The 14,684-nt window shown below is 46.3% G+C and overlaps 1 protein-coding gene across 2 annotated transcripts in view; it reads right to left on the bottom strand.

Annotated features, from left to right (window-relative positions):
* The window catches only part of DIS3L (DIS3 like exosome 3'-5' exoribonuclease), a 32,754-nt gene that overhangs the window by 9,396 nt on the left and 8,674 nt on the right, over positions 1-14,684 (bottom strand). The window contains exons 3-9 of one of the 2 annotated variants that reach the window (XM_081831280.1): positions 12,405-12,533; positions 10,392-10,527; positions 7,397-7,573; positions 5,742-5,820; positions 4,620-4,799; positions 2,366-2,535; positions 686-847 (exon numbers count right to left, since the gene is read on the bottom strand). In XM_081831280.1, coding sequence (XP_081687406.1) covers positions 686-847; positions 2,366-2,535; positions 4,620-4,799; positions 5,742-5,820; positions 7,397-7,573; positions 10,392-10,527; positions 12,405-12,533 — 1,033 coding nt within the window. Of the gene's footprint in view, positions 1-685; positions 848-2,365; positions 2,536-4,619; positions 4,800-5,741; positions 5,821-7,396; positions 7,574-10,391; positions 10,528-12,404; positions 12,534-14,684 lie in introns of those variants that run through there. The other variant, XM_081831281.1, reaches the window with a different exon arrangement.

Genomic DNA, 14,684 nt, shown 5'->3' with positions numbered 1-14,684 from the left:
TGGGATCACGACCTGAGCCGAAGGCAGACGCTTAACGACTGAGCCACCCAGGCGCCCCACAGAAATAATTTTAAGTGAAAGAAGCAGAACAGAAAATAGCACGGGCATGCTACGGATCTAGTTATGCAAGACTAATAAACAAGATTTATGAGGATTTTAAAAGATCATAAAGTGATGGAAATAGCTAATGTTTTATGTTTATTGAATTTGTGTTTTCTGCAAAGGTTACAAAAACTGTTTCAAGAGCATTATTTTTTGACCCTCAGGTCAGAGATACATGGAACCCTAGAAGCTGCTCCCCGTGGCTCTGGGCAGGCCTGTGGGTGAGTGATTAGGACAGGGAGTGGAGCCCAGTAGGGTCTGTAACTAGGCACCTTGCAGCTGCTGGCGATGGATGTATACTGACAATAAGCCACTGACATACCATTTTTAAGCACAGTTGGAAAATTTAAAAATTTGAGAGCTGTGAGGCTCTGGGAAACTAACTATGCACTTGAAGCTGACTTCAGTCTGGTCCACACACAGAATAGAGAGGAGTGAGATGCTTCCATTATCTGTGGCTTTCGTGAGTGGTTACACAGTACAGAGATTTTTCTTCTTAACGATGAAACAAACAACAAACAAATGCAAAAAGAAACTGTACAGAATGTCCTTCACTAGACCAAAGGACTCTGGGAAACCGGACCTGAGCTTCGGAGAAAGGGACAACCGAAATACTGTTTTCCACCAAGATGGTTGCGATTTCCCCTTCCAGGTCCCCGATTCTTCCTAAAACACGCACAAAATGTCCATTTGGATACACAGAGGTCGACTCCCAGGAATCGATGCGTACAACCACCCGGAAGTCCTGCACAAAAAGAGGAAAAAAAAAAGAAACCCACCAGCCCAGCACCAGGAATTAAGTGGGTCAATCAGAAGCACCAGATAAACAAGATACACAGCAGCAAGCTCCAAAAAGAGTGGCCGATTTAACAGTGGGTTTTGCTTCTTGTTTTGATTCTTGCTGTTTTACTAAACTGCCAGATGGTTGTGTAAGTGATTGGCCCAATGCTTTGGAAGGAGGCAATACCTCTCTACATCAAATAAACAGGCTGCAAATTTTAGTCTGTTAAAGAAAGCCAACTGTGACATATTCTAGTTAACATTTGCAACACGAAGGAAAACCCCATTGTGCATAGTACAAATTCCATTTCAAAACAAAAATCTCAATTTTGCCAGTGTGGGAGTTACTTTCTACTTTTTTTTTTTTTTTTTTATTTGAGAGAGAGAGAATGAGAGACAGAGAGCATGAGAGGGAGGAGGGTCAGAGGGAGAAGCAGACTCCCCGCGGAGCAGGGAGCCCGACGCGGGACTCGATCCCGGGACTCCAGGATCATGACCCGAGCCGAAGGCAGTCGCTCAACCAACTGAGCCACCCAGGCGCCCCTTTTTTTTTCTCTTTCTTAAAAGATTTTATTTATTCATTCATGAGAGACAGAGAGAGAGAGAGAGAGAGGCAGAGGCAGAGGGAGAAGCAGGCTCCCCGCAGAGCAGGGAGCCCGATGAGGGACTCGATCCCAGGACCCTGGCACCATGACCCGAGCCGAAGGCAGACACTCTACTGACTGAGCCACCCAGGCGTCCCGGCTTTCTACTTTCTTTGAAGTTACTTTCTCAGTTTTAAGGGCATCTTCTGGTGGGGAAGGAGGGGTCAGTGTGAACTGAACCCCACTGCCCCCAAACTCCAGCAAACCACGGGTTTGGAAAGCGAGGGTTGAAACTGGCCTCAGAGAGCCTGCAGAAGGCTTCCAAGGATGCAAAGGGTATACAAAGACCCGGTTGTTGGCTCTGGCTCGGGACGTCCTGCTACAAGGTCTCATTTACCAACTGCAAAACATCAGGCAAATGAAATTGGGCCATGCTCGTACTCTTCGCCACAGTAAAGGTTTATTCCTAACTTCCTTGTTTACGTCTTCTCTCCAGTGCTATATTCCTTTATGGATAATCGATTCGGTGAAGTACCACTATATCATCCCCACAGGGCAGAGGGATTGTATTTCTGTATCACTGGCTGGAAGAAAGCTTGTTAGTGTTGGCAAAGCATATCTATTGGAAGTTTCTGTGTTGGACAGCCGGATAATGCATGTACTCTGTAGTTGTCCTACACAGCTCTTTCTAGGACAGTTTCTCTCTGGCCTCCATTTATTAACCAAGGACTGCTTAACAGATGATTCTATATACTTAGAATTTTTAAAAAACAGGATCTCGAGATGCCAAATCCCATCAATAATTTATCCCTTCTTATGCAAAGGCATTAGCTGTGTTTCCTGGTAGAGCTGGAAGGCTGGCAAAGACAGGAGGAAAAGGGGAGAAGTACGTCAGCTACCTGGAGCGCTTCTGCTTGCTGAGTGCTAATGCGGATTTTGGGAATTCTGTAATCCCACGGTGTAACTAGGATTTTCTGAGCGTTTTTGCCCTGAGACTGGACCTCTTCTTTGGACGGAAATGTCACCACATAATCCCGCCAGTTCTTCTGAAGGATGCCCACCACTCTGCCTTTGGGAAAACAAAACAAAATAAGGCCTTAACTGGTGAGATGTTACGTCTCTGGATGCTGACTAGTTCAGCAATGAGGAAGAAAACAGGAAACACAACGTCCCATTTGTATCAAGCACATTCTACACAAGTAGAGATGCTTAAACATTTGCCTTCCTGGCATTTTATATTAAGATGGCTAATTTTTTGAAAGATAATTTTTTTTATAACATCATCAGTTTGCCCTTCCTGCTGTGGGGTCTGATGTGACACTTAGCATCCATCAGTCCCACCTTCCACTTTCTCTTTTGCCCTTCTCTTATCAATCTCAGGTTGAGGATGTCGGGAAAAGCCAGTGATTTTTACTTTTTTAACTTACGCCCTCTCCTGTGCATATTCACTGTCTTTCTTGCATTTTCCCACCAGTCAAGATCATTTGGGCCAACACTATATACAACGAAGTATGCAAATCGTTAAGTCTGACATACAACACTTTCCAGCATCACTGACTGAGGTCAAGAAAAAACAAACTTTAATAGTTAAAAGTGCTATCTTTTGACTATTTAACTACTGATTGATTGAGCCCCTACCAGGTATGAGGCCCTGTTAGGTGCAGGGAATGTCTCAGTATTAGAACAAAGTCCCTGATTTTCTGGAGCGGACGTTCTAGTTTGGGTGTCTGTAGGGGTGGGAAACAGACAGTAAAAAGTAAATACATGGACGGTAGTGGTGTTTGCTAAGGAAGATACAAAGTAGGGTAAGGTGACCAAGAGTGACACAGGGTCCGCAATGGCAGCTATTTTAAATGAAGTGACAATCTGAGCAGAGACTTGAAGTGAGGGAGGCTGGCATGAGGAGGTTTGGGGAAAGCTCGTTTTCAGCGGTGAGAGGACAAGTCGGTCAGTGTGGCAGGAGCACAGTGATGATGAGGACAGTGACAGAAGACAGGCCAAGCCAGCGGGACCCTGTAGGCCACGGTAAAGACTTCGGATTTTATTCTGAGAGAAACAGGAAGCAGTCACTGGAGAGCTTAGAGCAGAGACATGACTGGACCCAAAGACCTTTAAAAGGACCCCTGTGGCTGGCTCCCGTGTGGAGAAAAGGCCATTTGGGAGCGAGGGGGGGAGCAGGGAGACCAGTGAGGCAGTGGCTGGGATGGCCACGTCAAGGGGTTCTCGCGGACCCGGTCAGGAGAGGAGTGGCGGGGCGTGGGACAGGCCACACAGAGGGCAGAGCCTGCCAGGCCTTGCTGATGAGTGACAGAAAAAGTGGAGGGTAAATCCCAGGGCCTTTGGGTTGACCACGTACAGAATGAACCTGCCATTTATTGACAGGGGGAAGAATCGGGGAGGAGCAGGTTTGGGGGTAGAAATCAGGAGTTTGTTATTAGGCATGCTAAGTGGGAGGTGCCCATCGGACATTCAGGGGAAGATGCCACATGGACAACTGAGGAGACAACACTGGAGGCTGAGCAGGGGGTCTGGGCTGGAGAAACAGAGCGAGAGGACTGAAGGACATTCCGCGAGGAGCCCAGGTGCCTCCCGGAGGTCCGTTAAGATGGAGAAGCTCAAGCAAAGGGACCGAGAAGGAGCAGCACCCAGCAGGGGAGGCGAAGCACCCAGAAGCCCAAGATGAGGCAGTGATCTGTTGGCCAAATGCTGCCGAGGGTTACAGGCGCCCAGGGCTACAGGCAATGCTATCACTGGTGCCCTTGACAAAAGGTCAGGTCAAGGGTTTCTGGGGGTGTGGGCGGCTGAATGTAGCGGCTTCGGGAGACAGTGGGTAGAGAGGAAGCTGAGAGAACGCAGGGTTAGGGGTTTCACTGAGTCTCGTCGTACACTAAAGCAGAGAAAAGGGCAGGAGCCGGAGGGGATGTGGGACTTGAGAGGATTTGGGGTTTTGTTCTGTTCTAGGATGGGAGATATGACGGCATATTTGGATGCTGAGGAGAATAACATCAATCTGCAGAGAGGGGGCAACGGGTAATGGAGGAAAGGAAACGATAACGAACCTTAATAACTGTAGTATTTCTGGATCGTTACAGACAGGACAAATAAACTTCCCACGGGAAAACCGGAAACAGGGAGGCCTGCCAGCGGGCTCACCTGTGGGCATGGGCTCACTCGGGGGGTCTCCCAAGGCCTTGTCCTCACTGTCATTCTCACACAGGGCGGCCGTTCTTCCTTTCCATTCGTTTCTAGGGAGCAATTCCACGACTACCACGTCTCCATGGATCGAGCGGTTTCGAGCCTTCATCCCGTGGATGAGGATGTCACTGACTAAACCTGTTTGGGCGGGCACATGGAAACCCCATAAAGCCGCGGGGGAATGCCACACATAATGCATCGGACATCTAATCAGTGGCCCTGCAGAGAAAAGCTTCCTCCTTCAAAGGGGAGGTCAAACTTCGTTCCACAGGTTAGGAATGAAGAAACACGGCCACCGCGTCCTATTATGTCACGTGCTTTGAGAAGGGCTTCCCCTGCCCATATTTATGGCAGGTGGCCGCTCCCTGCACCCGCCTACGTAAGCCCACGCTGGAATTGTGTCACATGCCATCAGGGGCCACGCAGCCAGGGAGTGGTGAGCGGGCCGATGAACCACGGATCCCGCCAGACCCCCAAGCAGCAGACAGCGGGAGAAATTCTCCTTCTCCTTCTATCCAGCCACGTTCCCTCGACTTCCAGGGTGTTTTGCTCCCTGCCACTGAAGACCTAAGAGCTACACTCTGTTATGATACAGCTTATTTACACATCATCTTCATTTTTATCACTTTTAAAATTATTCCAGTAAGGCTGCACAGGGCAGTGTCTTAAAATCGCAGCCAAACTGCCTCCGAAGGAGACTTAGCCCCACTGCTCACCAGATGTGTGAGCTCGGGCGAGTTACTTTGCTTCTCTGTATGACACCTTCCTCACCTGTAACCTTGTGTATCCTCACGAAGAAAAGGGGCAAAACAATGATGATATCTACGTTTAGTGCTTAGAACAGTACCTGAGGTAGAGTAGATACTCAATAAAATTTAGCTGTTCTCAATTTTAAAAATTGATTGCAATAAAATCAGATAAAACGCAAGGGGGGAAATCACCAATCCGGGATCCCGCACACCCAGAGTGGGGGTAATCCGACTGGCATATTCGACGCGACAGTTTCAGCTTTGCTTTCTTTACTGTGTAATTTCATAATAAAGATATGGTATGGAAATTTAGGTAAGGTTTATACTGAACCTGAATCTTTACAGCTGGCTCCTTGAAGTCGAACGAAAGCTTCTATTTGTGCCCTGTGTTTGTTGACATTCAGGATTCCCTGAAATCACAACAAAAATCAACTGAAAAATTTCTGCCCACTTTGCCTCCAAAGGTACAGTTTTTAAAAGGTCTATGAAAATATCCCCAAAATATTCTTTTAAGGTCTAGGATCCCTTCCTTTAGGAAAAATATTCATCACCAAGGTTTCTTTTCTCCAGAGAACATCCCATCATTTTGAACTATTCTTGGCTACACCAGGTGTTGAAAGTGCCAGGATCTATCTTACCTAAGTGATGAGTGGTCTTTAAAAAATCTTCTTCCTCAAATATCCTCCCTGCAATGCCGTAAACTTTACTAGCAAGTTGGAAGCATTAGCCACTCAAGGCATACTCATTTATTTTTTTATTTATTTATTTTTAAAGATTTTATTTATTTATTTGACAGAGAGAGACACAGCAAGAGAGGGAACACAAGCAGGGGGAGTGGGTGAGGGAGAAGCAGGCTCCCCACTGAGCAGGGAGCCTGATGCGGGGCTCGATCCCAGGACCCTGGGATCACAACCTGAGCCAAAGGCAGACGCTCAACCGACTGACCCACTGAGGCGCCCCTCAAGGCATATTCATTTAAAATACCCATACTTTAGGGGCACCTGGGTGGCTCAGTCGGTTAAGCATCTGACCCTTGATTTCCTGTTGGGCGTGGCGCCTGCTCACAATTCTCGCTTACCTCTCTCTCTGCCTGCCCCTGCCCCACCCCTACGCTCTCTTAATAATAATTAAAATACCCACACTTTAGGGGCGCCTGGGTGGCTCGGTCGTTAGGCGTCTGCCTTCGGCTCAGGTCATGATCCCAGGGTCCTGGGATCGAGCCCCACATCGGGCTCCCTGCTCAGTGGGAAGCCTGCTTTTCCCTCTCCCACTCCCCCTGCTTATGTTCCCTCTCTCGCTGTGTCTCTCTCTGTCAAATAAATAAATAAAATCTTTAAAAAAAAAAATACCCACACTTTAGGGAGGGACTTCAGCATGGTATTCTCAAACTTTGACCTGCATAAAAACTGTCTGAGCTGCTTGTCAAAAATGTAAAATTCCCGATGGAACACTTCTGTACCTTGATAGTGGTGACGGATACACAAATCTACTGATGTGATAAAACGTGCGTGCACAAACACATCAAACTGTTAAATCTGAATAATAATTTTATCTGATTCCTTCTCAAGACAGCTTGACAGCTTCTGGGTTCTGGGTCCTGAAGGACCACAAAAGACCCCTTGAATGGTGCAGGAAAATTACAAAAGAGTGAAGAAGCCAAATTTCACTAATTTCACAATTTTGTCAGATCTCCATACCTTGATTCAAAAATATCTTCTCTTTCCCAGAGAGGTGGAGGCATTTATAAGACTACTTGCGTGATGCTGAATATGTAACCCGATTAAGAAGACAGAGTAGCACCAAACCAGACAGCAAGGTGTCCACAGGAAGAACAACTCTCAAATCATCTTAAACACGGACAGCCCCGGCTTACTCATGCCCATTTTATTTACGGCCTTTGAAATTAAAGGCCCGTGACAGGCCAGTAAAGCAGAGAAGAAAACATGGCGGCTGGTGCCATCACCAATGCTTCATGACCACCCTCACCTGGATGTAGCGCCCAGACTTAATGCCGGCTTCTAACACTTCCAGGGGAAGATGTTCTGCGTACTCCTTCCCGTGGCTCTCCTGACTCTCATTCTCTCTTTCCCGTCGAGACTGAAGGATAGAGTCACAGAGCTCGTGGGCGGCCTTTAAATCGGGCCAAAAGTTGTCCAGGTAATTCTGCATTTGATGAAGGCACAAGAGAAACGTGGTCAGAGGATAATGGTGCTTCCTTGCGGGAGTATCACCAAAATTCCTGCACGGGAACTGTGGGCACGCGGTTTGGAGGAGGCGCTCAGCGAGCCTTACGTCCCCGAGCCTCACATTACTGGCTGGTTTTCTACCACCTCACTCTGCCCTGAAGCTGGGCTGAATTACCCTAGGGAGGCCCTTCCTACCATGGAATGCTTACTGGCACTTTCGAATCTCCTCCTGCTCTCCCCCACCCGCTGCACGCACGCACGCACGCACGCCCCTGTCCTTCTGCCTGTCTTCACCTGCATCTCATTGCTGCAGACAATGGCCTGCAGTGAATGGAGAGAAGAGCTCTTCTGTGTGCATTCTCGTCTTGCTTTTTCTTTGTTTTGTTTTTTTTCATCTTGAAACGTTTGAAATTTTTTTTTTTTAAAGATTTTATTTATTTATTTGACAGAGAGAGACACAGCGAGAGAGGGAACACAAGCAGGGGGAGTGGGAGAGGGAGAAGCAGGCTTCCCGCTGAGCAGGGAGCCCGAAGCGGGACTCGATCCCAGGACCCTGGGACCATGACCTGAGCCGAAGGCAGCCGCTTAGCCGACTGAGCCACCCAGGCGCCCCACATTTGAAATTTCTAAGAAACTTAAATAAGCACGTAAAAATGGCAAGGAGGGAAGTGTCTGTGGAAACGTCTCCTCCCTCCCTCTCCCCCCCTCTCCCCCCGACCACTGGCTATGTCAAATAAGCAGAGAGGGGCAAAGTAAAGGTTTTCTATTCTTCTGAGGCCTTCCTCTCCTAAGCTCCCAGAGTCTTGGGGACCGTCCACAGATGTGGTAACATTCCTCATGTAGACGTTGCTATTAGTGTGATGACCTGGTACGAAATGTGACTTTGAAACAAGTGGTCAGGGTCCCCTCCGTGTGGGCTTACTGTTATTGCACCTTTTGGGGCAATTCCGTCAGAGAGACCCTAGACCAAACACCCAGCACCACCCGCAAGAGGACGACGGAGTGTTGAGGCTGGCTGTGCTATGTCCAGAGCACACTCCCTCAAACAGTTGGCTCTCACTGAATAACATCAGTTTTCCGGGTGTTTTTAACTCAACTTGAAGTCTAAGGTAGAGTCTAGCACATTCTCTTTCCTCAAATTAAAAAGAAAACACATTTTCCTTCTTGCCAACGCCAGCATTTCTCCCACTGACCTCAGGGACCTGTTCAGATCACTTCCTTTCTTTCCCGAGTCCTTCGAGAAGTTCTTTCTGTGCTGACTCAGTACCCCGACTCCATGGTCGCTTGCCACCACCAGGCTTTTGCCACTATGAACCGCCTCTTCGCGAGGATTTGTCTCCCCTCTTCCCAGCTCACTTCAAGTCCCCACAGGAAATTCTGGCCTTCCTTCTCATCTGAACTCCACAAGTGTCTCCTTTTTCCTGCTATCATTCACCTCTATGAAGCCCTCGGTTACACAGTTTGCTTAGGAGACACTATACACAATAAAACAGCACTCTAGGACTGGACTACAAAGATAAGCAATTTTAACAAAAAGTAGAAAAATGTAATTTTAGTCAGCTGTCCTCTGCAGGAACAAGACATGATGTATAGCAAGAGAAAAAGCAAGTGACACCGTCATTAATATCCAGCGCCCCCGGAATTCTCTGGCACGCTAGAACACTTTGTTATAGCAGGGCCAAGAAAATTCTATTGGCAAATCTTTAGCAATACAAGCACCTGGGAACTCTTATAGCGTCTACAATTCAAAATCCAATTTGACTTTCTGTGAACAGACAGGGGTAATGGAGGGTCTCATTCAAGGTTCTGAATCAAAAAACGGACACCAACCATGGGAACTTGATTGGCCAACAGTGCAGACACACGAGATCAGTAATCTCTTGGGAGGTTAACAGCCATCCCACTTTCTCAAAGGGTCTCCCCCCAAACCAGGAGAACTGTGTTGCCAACACAGCCCAAGGAACGGTCCCCAATAACGCTGCTCCTGTCTGTGATCTGGACACCAAGCTGATGTGACAGCTCTCCTACAGCACTCCTCACCCCTTCCTCTATCCCTACTAACCCCGGTGCACATTCGTAGGTGGGGAAGAGCTAGCAACAGCAGAAAAACAAGGCTGGCCTTCAAAACTATGTTGCGTGGGTGCTCAGAAAAATAATTTGAGAGGCAGCAGAGCAGGGTGGGTAAGAGCTTTGGGGTCAGAGTTCCGGGGTTCTAATCCTAGTCCCACCACTTGCTACCTGTGTGACTTTGTGCAAGTTGCTTAGCCTTTCTGTGCTTTAGTTTCCTCGTCAATAAAATATGGACAATAACATCTACCTCGTGGGCCTGTTGCAAGAATTAAATGAAATAATCCACTTAGAACGGTGCCTGGCATAGATGAGTGTTGGCGATTACTATTAGGTGAAACCATGTAAAACTGCCATTTTGTAGGTCCAAAACAAGAGAATATTGGCAATTTTATAAGATCCAACCTCATCTCACCATCATCACTCCTCATATTGTTACTGTTAGAACTATGGACGAGTTCTCGGTCAACAGGGGGCTTACTGGGCTGACGTCTCAGATGCTGTGGGTCTTACGGTCACAGGGAGTTTGCCCAAATTTGCTGGGGTCAAGATTGCTTAGTTGGAGAGAAACAAAGACATGGAACTCGTTGGTTGAAGTCTTCCTTCACTCTTTATTTTCCCTTTTCTGTACTGCCACTGGGCCCGAGAGCATTATGGGCACCACTGAGTAAGTGAACACACACCCACACACACACACACACACTCATGGACACAACAGATGTAAGTACCTTGAAAGAAATCACAAACACTCCTTCTGTCTCACTTTCATACTGCTGAATCGCCTCTTTGTCTTCTGTCACCATAACGATTGGCATCCTATCCTGGCAGTGATGAAAGTACCACACGGCTGCATTGTATATGCTCCTGGAAAAGCAAAGGGCACGTGAGCCCTCCCAAGACAAGCTGCTGTTTCAAGCCTCACCCTTGGTTCTTAACCTGTTCCCCTTCAGTCGATGCAGACAACCATTCGTTCATTCAACCACTAATTCCCGAGCACCTATTATAAATACGCCCTGGGTTCGGCACTCTGGGGGACACAAAGATGGATCAGAAAGCACCTACATCTCTTCTCCCTGAAGACATCCAACTGCCACAGCAACCTCTTTCATTTCTTGATATGGCCTGGAAACCATGAGGCTCTTCTCCTACCTTTTAGTTGGCACGCTGTGACACACAGCGCCGCACGGGTGACTAGCTAAGCTTGTGAGGTTGAAAAGACAATGAACCAAGTCTGGCTAAGAGCAAAACTAGGCTGCAAATAGCTGAAGATCATAATCTAATAAGGTCTGCTATGGAATCACATGAAATGTCTGGAAATCTTCCTGGAAAGAGCCGGAATTGGAAAACACAGCCTAGATCTGAAGACGTGTGTTCAAGGCTGGATGTTTCCAGTGATGTGTATAAACTCGGACAGCCGGTATCTGTAGGCATCTGTTCTCCTTTCTGCAAAGTAAGATGCTAGGTAAGGTTCCTTCAGTTTTAGGTCAAAAAAAATTTCAGCCAGGGACACCTGAGTGGCTCAGTCAGTTAAGCGTCTGCCTTCGGCTCAGGTCATGATCCCAGGGTCCTGGGATCGAGCCCCGCATCGGGCTCCCTGCTCAGCAGGGAGCCTGCTTCTCTCTCTGCCTGCCGCTCCCCCTGTTTGTGTTCTCTCTCTGACAAATAAATTAAAAAAAAAAAAAAAATTCAGCCAGCATAAACTGTATGAGCCTGTGTAGTTAGGCAGTATGATCATTCTAAGTACTCACGTGTGACCTAATCTAGAGAAAAATTTGCTTTCCCTTTCTGGTATTGGGCCCTGTGGGAACTTTGGACTATAATTAAGGACTCAGTATGCATCAGTGCTTATTTTACTTTAGAGAATTTAAATATTTAATGGCTATATAGATAAAGAAATACAAGGAAAAAGACGATTTAAATGTTTTGTATGGATAAGACATTTGAGAGCTTAAGATCTCCTTGGCTCTCTGCAGAAGAGCAGAGCAGAGGCTATGGGGGCCCAGCACCTGCGCCCCAGGCCCACCTCTGACTTCGGCTGCAGTTGGGCGGCACTCCCATCCCACCCCAGGCCCGCTGAGTAGAGTCATCACCCCTGCAGAATGACCCTCAGCTAAAGGCCGAAGTCTTTTACCACCCTCGCCTCCGCCCTTCCAGACAACTTCTGAGGCACATACTGTGCAGCTTCTCAGAGGTTCCCAATAGGACTGAGCCTCAGTTTCCCACAGCAGTAACACATCTTTAATTGCTTTCCCTCCTCCTGTCTCACGCCCTGCACTTCCTCACTCCTGTTTCAGGGAATTGCCCCCCACATCAACAACCCACACCCAACTCCTTGCTTCAGGCTCTGCTTTTAGGCGGATCTAAACGGTGACACCATACTTCCTAAAACAGCTTTACCAGAATTAACCTACCAGTTTCAGTTTAATAAGACTGGTTGGGATATCAGAGCAACCTATACCAGAAAAACTGAGATGATCTTAGCTTAAAAGTGGACCTTCCCCGCCCCCCACGAGCATTAAACGCCAGCTGACTCACTCTGAGTATCTGTGGCTCCCTTATGACAATTTCTAAAACATACATGTATTTAAACAATGTATCTAAAATAGTGACGCATTAAGCATTTCAGTATTAATCATAGTTCCAGAATAACTGCCGGTTTATTCTAGCATCCTACTTCGATCAACTCCCGGATAACCAGTGGTAAAGAAAGTAAAGAGAGTCAGGCCAATGCCCAGCCATACCTGGTCTGCCACTTTTCCATGGATTCTCCTCTTTCTCGAGGGAGATAGCAGTGCTGCTGGAATTCATTAGCAAAGAGAATGCAATCATGACGTGCATCCTTCAGGAGATTTCGCAATTTGTTATACTGTCTGGGACACAGAGGAGAAAAATAAATCTGACATAGCAGGCTCTCATCTACTGCTAGCTCTTGCTAAGGATCAAAGAAGATGAGGCATTTTAAGACAAAAGACTGATTATTTAAAACCCAAGAAACACTTATTTATATCGGCCTTGGAGCGCATAGTACTATTGGGCTGTTGTTTCTCAATTTCGCCCGCTAGAATGTGCTCAGGCAGCACCTCATTCATTAGCGTGTGGATCGATCACCCCGCCCTTTCCCCTTCTAGACTTCTGGCCATTTATTACGGAATTATATGGCCCTGCCCCGCACAGCCCCCTCTTCAAAGGCTCAGGCAGGACCAGAGGCAAGCAGAGGTTAGCACTTTATTTTCGTGCCTCACTTTGTTCTATAAATGGCATTAGGCATGAGTACATTTTACTTTTTGCTGGAAGCCTGGAAAAGGACATGTAAAGGAAGTAAGTTTGGGGATTTATCTGTGAATTTTATTTATGCAGCCGCCTCACTTACGCGAATGAGGGCTAGCTTCATCTGTCAGACAACTAACAAAGTTTTAAGGTTTCTCCCATCAGGAGATCCTTCCAGTAATGCTAGCCAAAGTCTCACATCAAATACGCGGCCGCATATGGGTCAGTTTCTAAGACAATGCTCTTCTTTTCTTTTTTAAGAAGGTGCCTTTCAATAGTCTAGGTAATATGAAATACAGAAAATGTTCACAGTTATCTTAAAGGAAGCCAATTGTTTATTTAAAAATGGACTGATATTAAACCAGATGTTAAATTAACATATAAATTATCCAAGGCAGATGACTGGCATTTAACATGTGTTTTAATATAAAACTTGTGCCCTTCCATTCCCACCTCCAGCCCACTGCCGTGGATTAAAAAAAAAAGAGTCTTTTCATTAAAGCAAAGGCAGAACTCTCCAACTTCTCGTCTTTAAATAAATGCTAATCACCAATATCGTCTTAACAATCAGAAAACAAGAAACACTGATTTTATTTTCTTAGTAATTCTAATTTTGAGCTATTTTTAAAAGAATCATCAAGTAATAGCACTTCTACAATTTCATAATAAACAAAAGGATTTAGTTTCATGTCTGTGAATGGCAGCTTTCCTTAACAGCATCCCACTTGTACAAACAAAGGCTGCCCCGCCCCCCCAACTCAGAAATGCTTAGAACATATAATTCGTAATTTTCCCACCTTCACAAAGAGAGATTTAAAGTCAGTTTTTAAAACCTCTTAGAGGGGCGCCTGGGTGGCTCGGTTGGTTCAGGTCATGATCCCAGGGTCCTGGGATCGAGCCCTGCATCAGCCTCCCTGATCAGCAGGCAGCCTACTTCTCCCCTCTCCCCCCTGCTCATGCTCTCTCTCGCTCTCTCAAATAAATAAATAAAATCTTTAAAAGAAATAAATAAAACGTCTTACAATATGCATAGGAGAGTCTACACCACCCCGCTTACAGCCACCATCCCTGCGCAGTGGTAAGGTGAAGACTTTCACTTTCTGCTTTACACATTTCTGTAATGCATGAATTTTTTAAAATGAGCACTTATTTCTTAAGCAATAAAGGATTTTAGAAGAGGCTTCATAAACAACTGTAATTATTTCAGAGAAAACACTGAAAAAATATTGCCTATTTTTCCTGATCTTATCTTCCATAGTTTTTGCTCCCTTTATCGACCATCACATTTGCTAGACCCCTAAAAAAGCACCTTAACTTAGTGCACTCATTTGTTTGCTAGTTTTCTTCTGTATTAAGCATCCTTCATTTAGCAAACATTTGCTGCATTCCTTCTATGTGCTGGGTCTTTTGCTCCACTGAATGCCCTCAGATGACACCATCTAGACATCTCTTCATCCACAGCACCCTGCTCACGGTGAACATGACAGAATCAGCCAGTCCTCAAAAAAATTAAAACAAGAACTACCAAAAATCTTTAAAAAAGAAAAACCCAACAAGAACTACCACATGACCCAGCAACTGCACTTCTGGGCATATACCCCAAAGAACTGAAGACAGGGTCTCAAAGATATTCTTATACCAATGTTCATGGCACGATTCTTCACAATAGCCAAAGGTAACCAAGAAGCAATCTAAGTGTCCAACAACAGATGGATGAACAAAATGTGGTGTATACCTACAAGGGAATATTATTC

Source organism: Leptonychotes weddellii, chromosome 9 (assembly GCF_054177405.1).
Source record: "Leptonychotes weddellii isolate Sample4059 chromosome 9, ASM5417740v2, whole genome shotgun sequence".
NCBI classification, from domain to species: Eukaryota; Metazoa; Chordata; class Mammalia; order Carnivora; family Phocidae; genus Leptonychotes; species Leptonychotes weddellii.
The sequence above is the reverse complement of the archived record's forward strand: the minus strand, read 5'-3'. Positions and strand labels throughout refer to the sequence as shown.